The following is a 20538-nucleotide window of genomic DNA, read 5'->3' as shown; positions in this document are numbered from 1 at the left end:
ATATCGACTTTATATAGAGCTGTCAAATTAACCCGATATTTTATGTTCAGCTTTATATTGGCCGTATATAGGCCGATATTTGCTCTATATAGTACCCATTTTTTAGACAATTTTTAGCCCAACTGGAACCAAGATTGTTGTTAGGGTTCTGTAGTAAAATTCCTGTAAATCTTAATGAATACGCCCCACTATTTTGAAAAATAAAGACAGACGTAAGTGTAAGTTGTCTTGTGCTCACGCTCATATAAAAAATTCTGCTCGCCTTAGTTGTTATTTCAAAATTTAATTTAAGAAAAATCAAATATTTAAAGTCTATTTTGGAATTTTATAATCTATTTTAATCGGATCGATACAGCTTCTGGGCTTTTATATAGTTGATTCAACTATTTAAGTGAACAACGTGCACTACAAGGATTTTTTTTTTTTTTTTTGCTGTTGTTTAAGTAATCATTTCCTAAGTATCCTAATCATTTTCTAAGTATTAAGTATAAGTGAATTATACTTAATTATTAGATAGCATTATATGCGTTCGTTATATTTTCTAGAAATCACGGTGTCTATATACAGAGATACTGACTGCCAGGATTTCTCCGAAATATTTTAGTGGTAGAGGATTAAAAACCGAAATTTGCAAAATTTTGCGTAATTTTAGTAAAATTGAAAATGTAGTAAAATTTAGTAAAATTACCACGAGACAATTGAAATGAAATTGTGTTTCACTCGAAATTTCGAAATATATATACGTAGTGGCGGAAAAAATAATTTTATATCAAATTTACATAAACCAGAAATCAAGCATTAAAACATGCATTTTGCCTCCGCTAAAAAAAAATTTCTCATTAGGCAAAGCAAGTTAACATCTTGCATATGTAGATCGAGAGGGACATTTGTTACATAAACCAGTTTGTTACATAAATTTACATAAACCAGAAATCAAGCATTAAAACATGCATTTTGCCTCCGCTAAAAAAAAATTTCTTATTAGGCAAAGCAAGTTAACATCTCTGCATATGTAGATCGAGAGGGACATTTGTTACATAAACCAGTTTGTTACATAAATTTACATAAACCAGAAATCAAGCATTAAAACATGCATTTTGCCTCCGCTAAAAAAAAATTTCTCATTAGGCAAAGCAAGTTAACATCTCTGCTTATGTAGATCGAGAGGGACATTTGTTCTCCCCCCCCCCTTATAAGGTTATGAATTATTTATAATATTTTGTTGTTTTTATTATTACTGTTTTATAACAAGACATTTAATATGCACATTGATTTTTTAACAAATTGTTTAACTGCTTTTAAAAGGGTCCTTTGGAGTACCCTTTTTTCAAAGTGTCCATTATTTATATATTAAATTTGTCTTTTATAATCAAAGTAAAATGACAACAAAATGATATTAAGGCTATAATGAGTCGTTTATAACCAACCATTACAGCAGTTTAGTTTCTCAAAAGAAAAAAAAAGTATCATTAAAATGACAATAACAGTAATTTTTTTTCATTAAATAATTATCTTTATTTTAAAAATGCAAAAAAAAGCAATAAGCATCTCATGTATAGAAAAGTTAGAGCTTGCTTAGTTATGAAGCATACGCATTCTTATAATGTAATTTCATAAAGATACGAAAAGCCCTCTTTCTCCAAATATGCCAATGATTTATATTTCTCTTTTTCCTTAAATTCTTTAATTTTTCCTCTTTTTCCTTAATTTATTAATTTCAAAAAGTTCTTTTTTTCTTTTTAAAAACTTGTTATGCAGATTGGTCTAAATTCATATAGTTCAAATACGGAGTTCGGATTCCTGAAAAATCGAATTTTTTAAAAAAGCCGTATATTTGAAATTTGATTTCTCAGGTACTATTCCATTAATTCCACTCAAACATTATATTTTTCCTTGTTAAATTATCTTTTTTTAAAATGATGCAAAAAATGTATGCCTTACAATTCAAATTTTTTTCCAACTAATATCAAATAAAATAATAAATATTTGCTAAAAGTTATTTTTAGATAATTTATACAATTATAACCGACCTTTATAATTGTGTGCAAAAACTTTTCAATTAGCTTGTAAAACTCTCGAGTTATTTCTCAAATTGCGCCTGCCCCCTATATTTTCGGGTTCAGAAACTTGAAACCGTCGCAAAAATGGCATGCTTACTCAGAGAAAGTACGTTTTAGTGCCTGATTTTGTTACTTAAAATATCGCCCCTGTACTTATTAAATAAGCATATTTGAAGTCACCCCTTGAACAATTAAGAATGAGTCCTAGAACGTGAAGATCTAAGCATTAGATCAAAAGTTATCAGAGTAGTCCTTTTATTTATTTTTTTGCACTGAACATGTAAAAATTTATAATTCAAATCTGCTCAATTTTTTTTTCTTTCTCTTAACTTTGTTCCATTGTGATGCGAGGAGGATTTTTCTTAATTTTATTTTATTAAATAGACCATAATGTATTCCGGTCTATAATCTAGAGTTCTGTATGTAATTATGTGTACATTTTTTCTTATTATCTGTTATTATCTAATGTTTGTAAAAACTTTATTAAATTATGAGCATCATGTTTTTTTTTTTTATTGAACAGTAAATAAACTAACCCAAATATAACATTTAATTGTAGCTATGTTATTTGTAATTGTCATAACGAATCGTAATTATTTACACTGTACGGGATAGCTTTATTGTTTTAATGATAGCAAAGTGTGATTTTTTTTTAAAAAAAATCAATTTCCTTCATTTTTAATTTTAAAAATATTGGGTAATCATCCAGTTATGTTACAGTTCTTCTTTAACCTAGAGCTACTTTCGTTGCGTGTGCATATTTTTGTTGCAAAATTATATTGGTGAAACTTTAAAATATAATTGTGCTTAACTAAACAAATTGTCAGAATTTTTATTGACAGCTGAAAAAACGTGATAGAATCTTCTATAAATATGATTAAAAAAAATACTTTTTATTTCTAACTAATGATGATTTTGAGTACACTTGAATGCATTACAATTAAAAAGAGATAATTTTATTATTATAGTTATTTTTTATTTATTTATTAATCTATCTTTTTTTAAATTCAATGCAGTCTCTTTTCAATATTACCAAATGGGTTAAATACTTCAAACTATGATTTTATTTCGTATTATATAAAAAAGGAAGGAGAATATAAATATTATAGGAAGAGCGCCAGTACGAGATTTGCCGAAGGCGCTTTCTTCAATTGATAGGCCTCTGATTTCCACTAAGTTACCAGTTACCAGCTTAAGAAATTCGTTGGAAAAGTTTTCTTGATTAATTTAGAGAATAATTGGGAGATGTTTTTGTAGAAAATTAATTAGGAGGCATTTTCGTAGAAATTTTGAGCCTTCTTTTGATAAAGAATCGCCCAACTTCATTAATAAAAACAATAAATGAGAAGTGAATCACCACCCTTCAAATATACATTCCATTATAAGCATTAAGGATTAATATTTAAGCCAGAAAAAAAAAGAAAGAAAACGTTATCAAACCCGATGAATTAGCATTGAGAAAGCCGGGAATGCAATCTAATTTGTTTGCTGAGGGACATAATTTGAAGGTTTTTCTGATAATCGCTTTTAATTTTTTTCCCCATTTTCACTGGCAGGCAAACAGGTTGATTTTTTTTAACCGCCTACTTCAATGTTTTTGTAGAAATTTAATTAGGAGGCATTTTCGTGGAAATTTTGAGACTTCTTTTGATAAAGATTCGCCCAACTTCATTAATAAAAACAATAAACGTTGGAAAAGTTTTCAATTGTTGGAAAAGTTTTCAAATTTTTTTAAGCAAAAGCTTAAAAAAATTCGTCAAATTTTTTTAAGCTTTTGCTTGCTCAAACATTAACTTGCCATTCCAGGTTTTTATAATTCGAACTTGATTTTCTGACTTGACTTAAATATTAATGGTGGGGATTATGGAATAGATATACCCTGTGTAAAAAAGCTAATCATGCACACTTTATTCAGATCCATTCACAAATCCTGAAAATGGTAAAAGTTCGACTATACAACTTGTGGAACGATTATAAAAATCACGCTGTTAATTCCTAAATAAATTGTGTTTATACGGAACACAAATTCTATGAATTTGCTGATCGGCCTGTATAGGGTTAGGGAACTGCCCCTGCATCAGAAAGGTTCTGGGTTCGAATCCTGGGCAAGGCATGGATGTTCTTTCCTTCTCTTTACTATCTGTCCTTACTGTGGGATCAACGTTGGCCCACCTAATATGGTGATCCTGAAAGCGTGGTTAGCAAATTTGCCCTTCAGATACCTGTATAACGTATCTTCTGATACATTAAAAATTTGCTGGCTATGTTATGTACTCCAAAATTAAGTGAGTGGGAAGCTAATGTGGATATGAGGTAATATGGGTGACTGGAATTTTGACAGATTCATTTGACAGAAGAATTTTGACAGATTCACAAAACAGAATCTTAAATTCGTTCGCTTGAAATTTCAAGTTCACACACTTGATTGTTACAAAATAAATTTTAAAACTAAGGTTTTATAGTGGAAAAGTAAATTCCTAACTTGCTTTTAAGTTCTTATTTTAAGTGTTTTAGGAAGAAATTAATGCTTTTACACTTAGTTTTTGTTTTTATTGATTTATTTAAATTATAAATACCTACGAAATCTGATGTACTTTTTAATAGCAGGTGTAATACTTCATTCAAACTTCTTTTGATTGTTCTTTTACTTAATATGACCTGTTTAAATTTATTATTAATTTTCTAACTACTTTATTGAATAAAAACCAAAATCCAAACAGACAAAAAATACAATCTGTTGAATTAATAACATTTATTTTACATTTAAGAGTGCAACAAAATAAACCACATTTAATAATTATGTTTTTAATCTCATAATCAAATATCAGTTTTTTCTCCCAGAAAAAGCAAAATTTCTAAAATAGAACTCTTTCTTCTTGTCCTGTCCCTCATAAACTAAAGAAGGGTGTGACAACGTTAAAAAAATTCCTGATAGTTCAGCTGTTATGGTTTTCCCCCCACTAAATGACATCATTCCAACCAAGCGAAAACAATGATGCTCTTATTGCCTTTCATTCGACGCGCTTTTCAGAATTTTTAGTTTGGAAGCATGGCAATGACACTGAAATCTTTTTGTGTTGGCAGCTGTTATTAGCTCCCTTTCATAATTTAAAACTCTAATTTAAAAATATATTGAAATATGTGTTTAAAAAATTTTACCATTTGAATTGTACAAAAAAAGAAGAAAAAAAACTGTGGAGGATTGATAGAAAATCTGATTAGTCCTACAACTTATTTAGCAGTTTTTGTTCCAATCTTTTACGCATGAAACCATAAAAATATTCTATTAAAACAAATCAATGCTTTTTTTTCTTTCTTTTTTTTTTTTTTTTTTTTTTTTTTTTTTTTTTTGACATAGCTTAAAATGCACGTTTGAGAAAATGGACGTAACTTAAAAGGAATGTTTCAGAAAATGGGCATAACTAAAAATGAATGCTTCAGAAAATGTACATAGCTTGAAATACACGTTTGAGAAAATGGAAATAGCTCTAAATGTACGTTAAAGAAGATGGACATAGCTTGAAATGCGCGCTTGAGAAAATGTACATAGCTTGAAATGCGTATTTAAGTAAATAAGCATAGTTTGAAATGTGCTTTTGCCAAAAAAGAAATTTCTTACAATGAACGTTCAAAGAAACTGAACATAGCAGAAAATGCGCCTTTTCAATAAACAATAAGCCCAAGTTTTCATAATTTCTTTTCAAAGGTCGTACTAAATAATTATTGGTTTGCTGGATAAAGCTTCTTTTTTAATAACACTTATAATAATCATTATTTGAAAGTTATTTTTAATAAAATACAGTACTTTAAAAAGCGGAATCAAGCAATGCGTTCGTTTTCTTAAACAAATGCATGCCTATATTTTAAACAGCTCATATTGGGCTGTGACCATATTGCTTTTCAAGCCCTCATTTTCAGCTATGTCCATTTTTACAAACCCACATTTCTATGTTCATTTTTTAACTACGCTTTTTTCTCTTCACTTCGCATTTTGAGCTATATTTATTTTAACAAACGCACATTTCAAGCTATGTCCATTTTTTTAAATGGGCCCTTTGAGTTGTGTTGAAAATGAAAAGTTCTCCATCATTTTATAAATTTACATTGTCAAAATACATCTTGAAGTAGCCCGTTTCCACAATTAATATTATTATAAAAAAATAAATTATAATTATTATAAATTTTCTTTTAATTCAATGAAAAATACCTACTGCTCAAGTATTTTTGTTTTGATCAATGATTTCAATTCATTTAAGAGCCGACACACTAAACTAGTTTTATTTTTTTGTTATTGATTTCTGATGCATTCGAAATATTTAGAAAATTTCAAACCATATATCGCATAAAATTAATGGCGCTGCTAATTGCTTAATGTAATAAAGGTAATGTAACTAAGAAAAATCATATAGAAATAATCCTTAAAAAATCAAAAAATTTTAGCAATTTTTGCTTGTCTTAATCTTTTAGTGATTAAATCCTAATCGTAGGAGTAATCCTAATCCTTTAGTGATTAAAAAGTAGATATCAAAAACAAATAAAAGCATATTTGCTATAAACACTGTTAGATATTTTACTTAATTCTATTTTATAATTTAAAAAATAAGAAAGAAAAGAATTTGTTGCTTCAGTCAATTACTTATTATTGACACATCACTTTATTAAATCAAAGAGGCTAAATCCACAAATTTAATAGACATATTGAAATCTGTTTAAATAAAAGGAAATGATTAAAAATTTTTAACTAAAATATAAGTTACTTTTAATTTTAAATTCGTATAATTTTGCTATCTATAATTTACATTTTATAATAATTTGTATGTTTTTAAGTACTGGTAATTAAAAGGGAAAGTATGAAGACCCTGGACGCTGTTCTCTTTGGAAATTAGAATAAGCGCATTGCATCCTATCACTAGTTGCATTACACAAACTTTTTTGGATGGCTAAATTTCTTCTCACATTAATGAAATTTTTATTCCTTTTTCATTTTGCATACAGTTAGAAAAAAGAAATCAAAGAATATTATAATATAGTTACTTCATTTTTGTCCAGAAATTTTTTTTTAAAAAATCTTTGTCAATCGATATTTCCAAGGAAATTTCTAAAAAAGCTGCAATACGTCCTGGCTTCTTTGGCGATGTTAGCGAATTTTAATCCATTTACAAACTCACATTAAGTAAATTCAACTTTCATCTCCAATTTTCAGTAACTATCTAACTCGCATTTAGTAAATTGAAAAACCTGTGAAAACATAATTAAAAATATGAAAAAGGGAAAAGAAAAACTTATTTCATTTTCAATTTTTAGTAACTATCTCCGAGTATCTAAAATTGAGCGAATCACCCTTTCCAATGTAGATAAATAAATAGTATATAATTGGCTGATTTTTGGATTAAAAAAAATTTAAAAATCTCCTTGTCAATCAATATTTCCAAGGAAATTTCTAAGAAGGCTATAATAAGTCCTGGGCTTCTTTTGCGATATTAGAGAATTTTAATCTATTTACAAACTCGCATTTAGTAAATTGAAAACTGGGCAAAGACATGATTAAAAATACAAAAAATGGAAAAGAAAAAACTTGTTTCTTCTCCAATTTTTAGTAACTATCTCCGAGTATCTAAAATTGAGCAAATTGTACTTTCCAATATAGATAAATAAATAGTCTATTATTGGCGGATTTTTCGATAAGTCCCATCCAGGTTGGGTAAGAATATATTTTTGTTATTCTTTTAGAGAGGTGCCAAAATTAGCAGCCAAGACGCACAGCGTTGAAAGAGAGGGCAACTCAACGCAAGTTCTGAAAAACGACAGAACTCGCTCTCTCTCTCTTNTTTTTTTTTTTTTTTTTTTTTTTTTTTTTTTTTTTTTTTTTTACTTTGTGCCATCATTTTAAAAGATGATTAGTTGAGGGAAAAGTGCATAGAGAGCAAGCAACAGCTTTGCCTCGTTAGGCATATAACATTTTAAACATTTTCTTCTAAGAATATTTGCCTTCATTGCAGAGTTCTTAATTATTTTCCTGCTTTAGTAATTTTCCTTGAACTCGTCATAGATTTTAAACGATAGTTTTTTTAAAGCATATATATATTTTAATGTTTTTAATATATATATGCTTTACTCATTGCATTACTCATTTATTTAGTTTAAATAATCTAGAGATCGTAAAATAAATAAGTAGCAAACGTCATAAATTTATAACTACTTTAACTGCACTGAAATGCTGAAAAAAATTAATATTTCTTTTCCTTTCAATGATAGAAAGGAATGCGTGCTTCAAAAAATTGATGAATTTCTAACACCAGCCAAGCACCCCCCGGGCTTCCTAATTCTTTTACTTTTAGCATTAATATTCGTATAAGCGGAAATGCAGTCCTAAAATATTATTTTAATTTCACCAAGGCGTTCTTAGAACAAATGCAAAGAGTTAAGTAATTTTCTTAAAATCATGTTTCTACACATTAAACGAAATTATGGGTAAATTTAATTTTAATGACTGCTCAAAATTTTGCTTGCTCAAGATTTTGTTATGCGATGCTTGAGCCAAATATTTCGAGAGAGTAAATAAATCGATCAAGACGTTCTTAGAACAAATGCAAAAATTTCGGTAATTTTTTTAAAATCATGTTTCTACATTAAGCGAAATTATGGGTAACTTTCATTTTAATGTCTGCTCAAAATTTGCTTGCTCAAGATTTTGTTATGCGATGCTTGAACCAAATATTTCGAGAGAGTAAATAAATCGATCAAGGAGTTCTTAGAACAAATGCAAAGAGTTAAATAATTTTTTTAAAATCATATTTCTAATTATTCACACATTAAACGAAATTATGGGTAACTTTTATTTTAATGTCTGCCCGAAATTTTGCTTGCTCAAGATTTCGTTGTACGATGCTTGAACCAGATATTTCGAAAGAGTAAATAAATCGACTGAATTTTCCTTTATATTTATGTGGATAAGTTTTTTTTTCTTCTTAATGACATAATGTTACTAAAAAATGTTAATTATTCGCGGAATTCATTTATCCATGGTTATTTAGTCTCTCAAATACATGAGTAATAGGACCTGTCATTTGCATTAAAAAATTAAAAGATCCATATAAACATTAACAGGTTTAGGTATGTTCCTATAAATTTGCAAAAAAACATTATTTTTATTAATTAAATTATGAGAACATTCCTCTTCCAATGATTTTAGTCTCTAACAAAACTTAAAGCACTTGTAAATACTGTCATTTGTGTAACAGTGTCGACAAACAGTTGATGAATTAAGTGATTAAATGTGTAAGGGCGCGGACAAATTCAACAAATGTTGACATCAACAAGACGTCGCACAGTAAGCGTTTCATTCTGGAAGAAATCTGTGCAACATCTCATTCTCTGAATGATCAAACTTAAAACTTCTCAGTCACAGTAGGCGGTAACGCGCTGTGAAACGCTCCAATTAGATGAAGTGGAAGACACGGCTTTTCCTAGAAAACAAGTTACTAGTTTTTATTTTCTCGGGACTGTTGGACACAAATGCTTTTATGTCATGACGCTGAGAATCTTTCTATTATTATTTTTTTTATTATTGTTTTTAGTTGAGCGAAGAACAAGAAGACGTATCTTTTCATTTTCTTCAACAAGTGGTGTTTGGATAATTTCGAGAGAGCAAATGGTCTTGAGTAGTGTAGTAAAAAGAAGAAAAGCACAACGAATGTTTTTCTTTCAGAAATGCAATTTCAGGCTTCTTCTCAATTTAAGTCAAATATCACTTTTTAGAAAAGAATTACGTATTTTCTCTAATTATAAGGGGTCGTTCAAATATTACGTGAGCTTCTAACGTGGGAAGGGGTTTGTGATTTGCTTTTCCTTACTGATAAAGAAAGAGGGGTATGCTTACGTAAAACATTAAAATCAGATTATTTTCAAAAAAATTTAAAATTTAAGGGGAAAGAAATTACTAAAGAAATTTGGGGATAAATTATGTTTGGAAAAATCTCAAATTTTAAATTAAAGTTCAGTTTAGGGAAAGAAAATGCTCAAAAAAGTATACTTCTGGGAGTTTCAGAAAACAAGAGTTTTTACCATAGAAGAAAAACACAAGAGATTCCTCAAAAATAATTTACTCAAAATTTCGTCAAATGAATTGAAAAATTAATTGCATTTTTTACAAAATTAAATCGCTCATTTGAATTTTGCACTAAAATTAAATTACTACTTTAAAAGTCAACGCAAAAACAAGGGAGGGGGTTGCGACTTTCTAAAGTAACCATAGAGAGTTCGGGATTTTTTTTTTTTTTTTTCTGATTAAAAGAGAGGAAGAGTTCAAAATTGTAAAAAAACATAGTTACGTTATATTTGAACGACTTTTAACCGTACGTCTTTGAAATATCTATAGAAGTATGTATTAATATTTGCCAATTAAAAAAACTAAAGCAATTAAAACGCATAAATATTTATTTTTCCATTTAAATTAATTTATTTTATTAATGCATGATGTAACCTTATATTTAAACACCGATTTATTTTTTTATGTGCTTACGCAAAATTCTTCTTATTCTGTCAATTGAAAAATACGTGTTCGTAATAATAATTCAAAAGACAAGCCTTTTAAGATTTAAATATATCAAACACCAAATAATTTATTTAATGTACTTAACTATTTTCTTTCATATATAATTCTGTTTTAGACTAAGAGTTGCATGAAAAGAATATATGTAGGTATTTTTTAATGAATTTTTAAAATGTTAAATTTGTTTTTTTGTTTTTTTATTTAATATTTTTTTTCAGACAAACATTTTTACTTAATTTTCTAACATACTTATTTTATTTACATTAATGTAATCTTTTTCTCTTTAAGTTTTGAATTTTTAAAAAAAACATAAACACACTGAAAAATAAATTAAATTGCACGTTTTATTTTTAAATGCCCATACAATATAAATACTTACTCAAATATTTTAATTTAACTCTAGTTTTATTGGAACATCTTGATGCATATTTTTTATTAACATATTCATTCAAATATTTAATGTTCGAAAGAAGCAAATTCCTTAATAAAATAAAAAAACAATCAAGTTTTTTGTCGTTAAATATTCCTTGATCTTCAACTAGCCAAATAGAGATGTATTTTAAGATTTCTGCAGAATTTGGATGAATAACAAAATAAGAAAAGTACAACTAATATAACGATTATGCATTCTTTGGTTTAAAAATATACTTATTTACTTAAATCACCGCTTTTGAAAATACAATTAAAAGCCTAGATTTGAAGCAATAACTTCACTTCTGATTCTTTGTAATTTTCAATCTAACTCTAAAGACGAGGGAACATTTAGTCTTACTCATTATAAATCTACCATAGTAGATAATTTATGCCAACACCAAATAACTTACCCGAGCTTTATTCTGCTCGATTCAAATTTACTGCAAATTCAATACGATACTAAAGTGAACCATATAATTTTATTTCTAAAACTTGATTACATAATATTATAGTAAATTTGATGTAATCATGTTTAAATTTAACACTTTATTAAGGATGTAACAAGTTTACTCAGTATTATGGTTCTAAGTACTGATATTATGGTTCAACAAAAAATTTATTTTTCTGAGAGGTTTCTCTTGATTCTTGTAGAACAGTTCCTTGTCGGCGCTGTGTTTTGTTAGAAAATAACTCCTATAAGGTAGAAACTGTCGTTTTATGCCAGATATAGATTTAGAAAAATGTATTATATTAAGATATTGCTTTTAGATAATTAGAAAATAACAATTACACTCTATCTCGCTTCTATGATTGAAGCCGATCTGTTGCTATACCTGCTAATTGTTCCTTTTGGGATGATTAATAAGTGTTTTACTTAGTTTCAATGTAAAACATACACATGTCTCAAATGTTGTCATTTGCAGATTTTGCATTTCGGAGAAATGCAATGGAGAAATTTATAAAATGCTCAATGGAGAAATTTATAAAATCAATAGAAACTTCGTACTTCAATAGAAAGCTAGATGTTTCTGTGTGTACGCTTATTTAGTTTTTTTTTTCCTTTTTAAGTTTTATTTTAATGTTTGCATATTTTTTTTTCTTTCTGCCGTACGTTTCAATATTTAGTTTGTCTATTTTCTTATTACCGAGTTTAATTCATTCCGGATGTTTTTATTGAGTATAATGTTCAGGAAGTAAATATATCAAGGAGTTCCAGATAGTAAAGGAAGTATGGAACTTCAGAGATTCATTATCTGTAATTCTTCTGCAAGTAGGTAAAATAGCCATCAACTAATCTTCTACGAAAACCAGTCTCCCGTAGAAGACCCCATCTCTTACGTAGCTTTTGGAGGAGGTAATTTTGTAAAATTCGATTCGTATTCCATCAAGTGTATAAGTTACGTGAAACTAATACAATCTTATTGCAAGTTTAAAATTTCCTTATGAATGTAGTATAACAATTATAATGAGATTTCCTTTTTAAATTGATATCATTTTTATCATTTTATCGTTAATAACAATCCTTAAAAGCAAAGTATTCAAAACTGAGATGTACGCCGTAGAATATTCTTGTTCCATGTAAAAGTATTTATGTCTTAATGTCTACATCCTTCCATAACACTTAATGTCAAGTTTTAGATGAAAATTTATTATCACGCGTTTTTTGTTTATTATTTATTTCATTATGTATGTTTATTTTATTTAAGCATAATTTAAAGATTCGTCTAATTAATTTTTTGCAATTCTAGTTAAGTTTTCAAAAGAATATTGCTTGTCATTTAAATAAAGGGTAATAATTTAACGTCTTATTTCAGAACATTATAGATAATTCGGGATTTCTGCTCCTGGTGACAATGCACTCTCGGAAATAAAACTCTCACTTTTGACGATTCAGTGATCCTTATGCTGTATATCGTTAATTTTGAAAATCATTTCGTCACGAAATTACGTGATTTGTGACGGAACGCGATCTCTCAAATCTATGACGAAAATGTTTCTTTAACTCGAAACCTCATCACAGTGCATTGTGGGTGATTGTTAACTAAAATGACGAAACTAGAACGACGACTAGATGATCGAAACAAGATCGACAAAATATTTGTTACCTTTTGACGAAATTGGGACAATAGTTATTTCGCCCCTTTGACGAAATGTTCGAGCTAAGCATATATATACCAACAGACAGTTTCGTCATCGCGAAATTTGTGTATTTATATTTTACAATGTGCTCTTGAAAATACAATGCGAAAATTTTCACGAAACAAAATTGAGAAAAGATACTGAATGAGTGGCTTAAGTACAATATTAAAAGATGTCGTTTGAAATAATTTAATTGCATATTTAATGTACTGTATGAAATAATACGTTATTGGCATAAAAACTGCGTATTAGTCAGTACATAATTCTATTTAACGTGTAGCATATTTTTGACAAAATAATTCCAGTATTAATGAAATATAAGTAAATATTTGCACTAATTTTTTGTAGTCACGATATAAGGACATCACGTTATAACGTCCGTTTTCGTTTCAGCCACAGGGGTAGGTATATCAAATGTCGACTATATTGTTATTATCTTTTTTACTTTCTGATTGCATCAGTCTAAATTTTAGAAAATCCATTTTTCAAAAAAAATCTATGATTTGCAGGCACTGACAGCTACAAGCGTGAAAGATTTTTAATAAATCTTTAAAATTAAAACTTCAACAAAAGATTTTTTTCTTAGATTGAGCCCCAAAAGATTTTCTTTACTTCGATTTTCAGTATGATTTCATTGTTGCTGTTTTATTAGTTCAGTATGAAGATTTGAAAAAAAATATTATATAGTTATTATTAATTAATAGTTTTATCATTTTAATTTTTTCAAAAATAAAAGAGCTCCGTGTTTCATCAAAATTTTGCTCTTCCTTCTATAATTCATGAAAATTTTGTTTAAGTGATTCGATAAAGTGTTCCTTTAACAAATGTTTAACTATTTTATTTTCCTTTTCTTTTCTTTCTTTTTCTTTTATTTTTTAAAATGGTAACAAATTGTTATATGCAGAGTATTACGGAAAAAGTAATTCTTGTTTTGAAAGTAAAAAAGGATAGAGATCTATTTCCTATTATTTCGAATTCAATTACTATGCATTAAGAATTTCTTTAAGTTTTTAGAAAATTAAAATTAGTCTCAAAGTTAGTTTTAAATTTTTTTCCTGACTCATAATCATAATAATAAATAAATAAAAAAATATTCTTTTCCGTAACAATTCTTTGAGTCGGAAATTTGGTTGGAAGATCCGATTCTGAAGATTTTGAAACTCCATAAACAATAAAATGGGAAGAAAATATCATAAATCATATTTATTCCTTCTAGCAATTAGCAGAATTTGTGCAATGAAGGAAAAGAAAATTCAAATCACATTTTCTCTTCTTTAATTGTGTCAAAAATATAATTGGTCGAAATCTACCCAGGGAACTAAATTAAACTCATAATAATCAAAAGTATCGAAGCTAAAGCAGTATCCAACAGAGTTAAGCGGATTCCAGCTGCGATTCAACCCGTACGCAATGACTGAAAATTGCAAATCATACTTCTCAAATGATTCCGAATAAATTTGATTCATTTTTTTTCTGGTAATTTTTATTTTGAAGAGTATGATATTTTTAGTCAGGTTCAGGAATTATTTTTCCAATTTGAAACTAAACATTTTTAAGGTTTACTTTAACTCTTTATGACCGTTGATTCAACAGCTGATCGTAACTTTGAACCCAGTCTAGAGGACTAGGGAACTCCAGGATCGAGTAATGAGAAATTTTCCTTCGTAAAGAAATTCCGCATTTTCGTTACATGAGAAGGAAAAACGCGAAAACCTCCAATTGTTAGCCTGATGACAAGGGGAGTCTAACCTTTGATTAACAGCCATCGCTGGGATTCAAGCCCGGATCACCTTATTGGAAGGCGGGCACTCTATCCCCCTAGCCATCACGTCTCTTATTTCAGCACTGCTAAATTAGAGCTCATTAAAAATATATGGAAGATAAAAATTATTCATTGATTGTGATGGTTTTCATTTAAGTGGAAAACTCTCACCAAATTGGCATGTTTTTAAAGATATTTCCACTTTTTTTTAAATGTGTAAGCGTAAAAGATTTGTCTGTTTTAAATTTCATTCAATGTCTTCAGAAAATAGCGTAATTAAAATTTTGCATCTAGTTAAAAACGTACAGAGTGTGACTTATTTTCTTTGGGGACAGGGCTCCGAGACACGTTCTTAAAGTATAAGTCTTACTCTATTTCTTTGGAAATAACTAAAAAAAAGCATTCATTTACTAATAATTTCAACAATGTATTCTTCGGTAACACCGCTGCAGTCAAAATTGTTTTTGCGAGTTGAACTATAATTTCGTGTAAGTTTGCAAAAACCTTAATTGAACCATATTAACGAATGGTTACACCAAATTGGAACGTTATAACAGTTCAAAATACTCAATCTTTAATTAATTTTTCTGAAAGTTGTATTCAATCATTATTCATTAAGCTCTTTTCCTAATTAAATTTCCTTATTACTGTTATAGTGATATCACTCCGCGACTTTTAGAATATTATCTTATAACCTTCGCCAAATATTCTTAAAATTCACTCCGCGACTTTAGCGATATTCTTTTTGCCATCAAATATTTTTAAAATTATGTTTTGCTCATAGTTCCTTAATCAGTTATAAATCCCTAGATCCCATAATTCTTCCCACAGTGGTTTGAAAAGATTTTATGATAAATCTTAAGAAGTATAGATGGAATCATGGGTCCCATAATAGTTGAAGGTTTAACGGAATAAAATGATAAGCCAGACTTTTTAAGAGTTAAGTTTTTACGTTTAACTGCTGCTTAGCACTGTTTCCAAATGGGTAATTGATAAATCTTGTAGATAACTCCACAATGCATAGAAACATCTGATCACCTACTGAAAAATCATGATTTTATTCCTTAAAAAAAGTTTTTCATCAATTTCATCTCCTAAACAATTTGGAAAATGTAGCTCACCATTATGAAGTCTCCTACAATTGCCAAAAATCATCATCTCTATAAAAGAGTTATATTTTTTTCGATATTCATAAGAAACAGATCGATAAAAGTTTAAACCACTTTTTTTGTATCATAAAATAAGTATTTCAATACTTTATGTGTGCATATCGCTTTTTCAAAAAATTATAAAAATCTTAATACTTACAAGAAACGTAATAATCTATAGTTTCTGTACAGCCATTAAAAACGTAGCCTTCTCCTATTTATTAAAATGTATGGCTTTTCTATTCTGAGCAGAATTATCCCTATTTATTGCGTGATCCTCTCTCTTTTATCACTAATAATCAATACGTAATAATCGATAGTTTCTGTACAGCCATTTAAAAACGCAGCCTTCTCCTATTTATAAAAATGTATGGCTTTTCTATTCTGAACAGAATTATCCGTATTTAATGTATGATCCTCTCTCTTTTATCACTAATAATCGATACGTAATAATCGATAGTTTCTGTAAAGCCATTTAAAAACGCAGCCTTCTCCTATTTATAAAAATGTATGGCTTTTCTATTCTGAACAGAATTATTCCTATTTATTGTGTGATCCTCTCTCTTTTATCACTAATAATCGATATGTAATACTCGATAGTTTCTGTAATCCTCCGTCTCCTATTTATAAAAATGTATGGCTTTTTTATTCTGAACAGAATTATCCCTATTTATTGTGTGACCCTCTCTCTTTTATCACTAACAGAGTAATTAACAGGTCCCTTATCATCCCTACTGATAAATGGTATCAAGGTATTTGGATTTCGTTTTAATACCTAGCTATTTTAAACCAGGTTACCTTTAAGTGTATCGGGATAACATCTACCAAGTATGAATACAAATTATTTTATGACTAACATATTATATTTTGAGTACAAATTAAAACAAATATTTAAGTGTAACGTTCCTAACTGCTGCAAAGTAGGTAATTAAATTTATTAATGATATATTTTCCTGACGTTTGTTAAATTTTATCTGTTTTAACACTAATAATGCAAAGTTTTAATTATTGTTTCAAAATTCTTCTTCTTCTTTATATATAGCTGGAAATATGTAGATGACTTTAAAAAGAAGGATGTAACAATGGCAAGAGTGAAACTTCTGTGAATCATTTGAAAATGTTATTCTTAGTCACAGTCATTTTAGGCTTGCTTTTCATAAGAATTGACGCTGAAGAAAATGAAACTTTGTCAAGTTTAATCATCAAATCTCCTGGTAAAATATAAGAATTTTTCTTTAATTGCTTAATATTTTTATTTTAATATAATTATAATTAATAACACCAGCTAAATTGTGGTAAAAAAGTATTTTAAAATATTTTGTGAAAGTAATAGCTTTGCTCTTTTCTTCCAAATTAATCTTGTATGAAAAATGCAGATCACAATTTTATTACTATAAACAAGTTGCTCTTAATATTAAAAAGGCAGCATGATTCTTTATTTTCTTTTTTTTTTACCTTGGTAAAAATAAAAAAATTTTGTGCATCCTTGGAATTAATAAATAATAAAAACTTTGTAGGCATACAGATGTATTTTGAAAATGACTAAATGTTTCAAAAGAAAAGATCTTAGAAATTCTTCTGAGGATATTTAGTGTTTTGTCTTCATCAAAATTAATTTCAAGCAGATGGTTTTAAAATAAGATAGGAGATGGCAGCATTATTTGTCTGAATCCAAAATATGCAACTAATTTTCTCACTAGATGGCAGCACTACTAACTCTTGAATGAGACTGAAAACATAAAGCTGCTTACTGAAAAAGCAAAAACACGTTACAATAACGTTTATTTTGGGATAATATAAATTATGCGCAAATGCTTCGGTTTTTTCTTTAAGGTGGGATCGTTTTTGATGGAATTTAATATGGATAACATAATTATTTTCAAAATTCAACCTATTCTTTTAAAGAAATCGTTTAAAATTGATTCTATTGAATGCTTTTGCCAAAACAAAAACAAGACATGTTGTTCTGATGTAAATATTAATAACCAATATTTTTACTTTGACTAAACATTTCTAAATTGCTTGTTTGAAATCAGCATAAAATAACATCAAGGCCTGAATTCTTATTCATGGTGTTTCATTAATCTCTCTTTTGTGCTGCACTTTTTAAACCTTGTATTGTATTTGCTTATGACATTTTATTATTTATAATTGATAAGTAATTGTGCTGTATATATTTTATAATCGTTTAGCAAGTTTTCATTTTAAGATAATTGTTTAAAAATACACATATGAATAATCATTTTTATTTATGTACCATTATCTACTAAAAATGATTGCCATAATTATGCTCCAATAGCTAATCTAATTGCAGTTAAAAAAAACTTCCATCTATTCTAATAATTGATTTATTGACAAAATAAGGTGTCGAAAATGCTGCACATAGTATTCTTTATATTAATTTTTTATCGTAATGAATTTAATTATTGGCACTTTAGTTGTATGATAATGATACCAAGTAATATTAAAAACATCACAAAATGCAGGTGTTAAGATTTGGTCATGTTGTGTTTACTAAATTCATTTTAGCAAGGAATGAAAATACTCTGTTTTTATGTTGCATATATATGAAGAAGGGGATATGTTAGGGTCTATTAATATTAATTTCACTTTTTGCTTATTTCGCCACATCATGGGAACTTTTAAAGTTAATAGAAAATTTTTTGCCGAAATTAATTTTCACCATCCAAAGATGATTTCTTGTAAAAAGTTTCTTTAATAATTATTATTTTAATTTTTTAATAAGTGCCAAAAAATTTAAAATATTTTTTCATATAATTTTTCAATATATAATTTTAAATGTTAAATGCAAAATTTGAACATAAGTGATTGGACAGATCTCATGTTCTTAAAACTTAAAAAGGCAACTTTTACATTTTCATTAAACAATATCATTCAACATTTTGTAATTTAATATTATTACATAGTTTAAAATGAATTAAAAATTTTTACACTTTCTTATTTTCATTTTTTGATCATTATTAAATAGGATTATAAAAACTAATAAACATTTATTAAAGATTATATTGTATGAAGAACTAACGTATAATAGATAAATTTATAATTGTGTGCAAAAAATTGTCAACTTCTTTTAAAGTTCACTGGATAAGACGAAATGTATAAAAAGTAAAATAAACTTTAAGGGGCCCAAACATTTTACTGTTCTGGTGACTAATTTACTGGGACTATATTTTCCAAATTGCAGTTACCCCCAATATTTTAATGGTCAAAAGTCAAAAACTATATTAATTCAGTAAGAGCATGTTTTTTGTGTCTGATTCCATAACTTAATTAATATTTAGAACTAAATTACCTATTCAAGGTCAACCTTTTGACCGAGTAGATTAAAGATTGAGTTTCTAGTATTTGAAAATCTTATCTTTAGAACAAAAGTTATAAAGGGTGATATTTTTTTCTTCTTATGATTCACTGAAAACATTGCATAGCTAAGTTATTTAGAGTTGTGAAACATAAGATTTAAGAATATTTATTTATTGATGTTAAAAATTCAATTCAAATTTTAAAAAATAATTCTAAATTTGTATCCTATTTACACATTTAATTTAAATGGAATTTTTAATTATGCATAATTTGTGCTGTTAATTCAATCCACAAATTTATATTAATACACATCTGTATGCTTATTTAATTTAAAACGTAACTAATCTCATTTTTTTAAAGACTATCCTTTTTTTTTAATGAACCTTTTTATTTACCAAAATTATAGGATGTTTACTTTATACATTAAGACTTTTTGTTGTTTATTGACACAAGACTGAAGAAAACGACTCTGTGTGGTCTTACAAACATCACAGGCACCCTGTACCATACAAATTATTACCTCTGAAATCACCACCCCCTGGAAAAGTTTCAATAAAATGTTGTTGTTGCAATTTGATCAGACTAAAATTCTTGGAGGTGATAAATTCTGAGAAACAGTGGAACAGAATTGTGCTATTCCCAAGGTTGACACCCCCCTCCCTCTATCCTGTTTCATATATTTTTTTTCTTTCTCTCTGAAAGAGCTTTAATTAATTTGAGCGAGAAAAGATTTGAATAGAAAAAAAAGAAGTAAAAGCATTTTTTTTTTCATATTTTGACAAAATTTTTTCATAGTATATGAAATTGGTGAATTTTAAGTTTTTCTCAAAAATACTTAAAGGTGTGCGGCGCCACATTCACCCTGTGCCTATGCCAATGAATTTCTTAAAATAAGCTCAGCTTTATAGTTCTTATAATTTGTTTTATTAGTTTTGTGTCTGTTAAATGTTAAAAATTCCACATACCTGTCTTTGTAGTTATAATTTTTGCTTTGTTTCATAATGGATAAATACAAAGTTCAAGTATCATTTAATGTAGAAGTATTTTTAATTTTTTTCTTCTTTCATTTTTATGGAGGGGGAGGACTGATCTGCAAGAGCCCTCCTGTTTTCAAACATCCCCCCCCCACCATTTGTTTGCTCT

The 20538-nt window shown here is 27.8% G+C and overlaps 1 protein-coding gene across 4 annotated transcripts in view; it reads left to right on the top strand.

Moving 5' to 3' along the window:
* Positions 1-20538, top strand: part of LOC107437526 (fibroblast growth factor receptor 3) — a 74220-nt gene that overhangs the window by 32458 nt on the left and 21224 nt on the right. For 2 of the 4 annotated variants that reach the window (XM_016049562.3, XM_043040092.2), the window contains exon 2: positions 17117-17288. In XM_016049562.3, the coding sequence (XP_015905048.1) occupies positions 17192-17288 (97 nt within the window). In that variant the 5' untranslated portion in view covers positions 17117-17191. Of the gene's footprint in view, positions 1-16864; positions 16999-17116; positions 17289-20538 lie in introns of those variants that run through there. The other 2 variants (XM_016049563.3, XM_043040091.2) reach the window with 2 other exon arrangements.

Source organism: Parasteatoda tepidariorum, chromosome X1 (genome assembly GCF_043381705.1).
Source record: "Parasteatoda tepidariorum isolate YZ-2023 chromosome X1, CAS_Ptep_4.0, whole genome shotgun sequence".
Classification (NCBI taxonomy): domain Eukaryota; kingdom Metazoa; phylum Arthropoda; class Arachnida; order Araneae; family Theridiidae; genus Parasteatoda; species Parasteatoda tepidariorum.
Note: the sequence above shows the minus strand (reverse complement) of the source record. Positions and strands in the feature narration are given on the sequence as shown.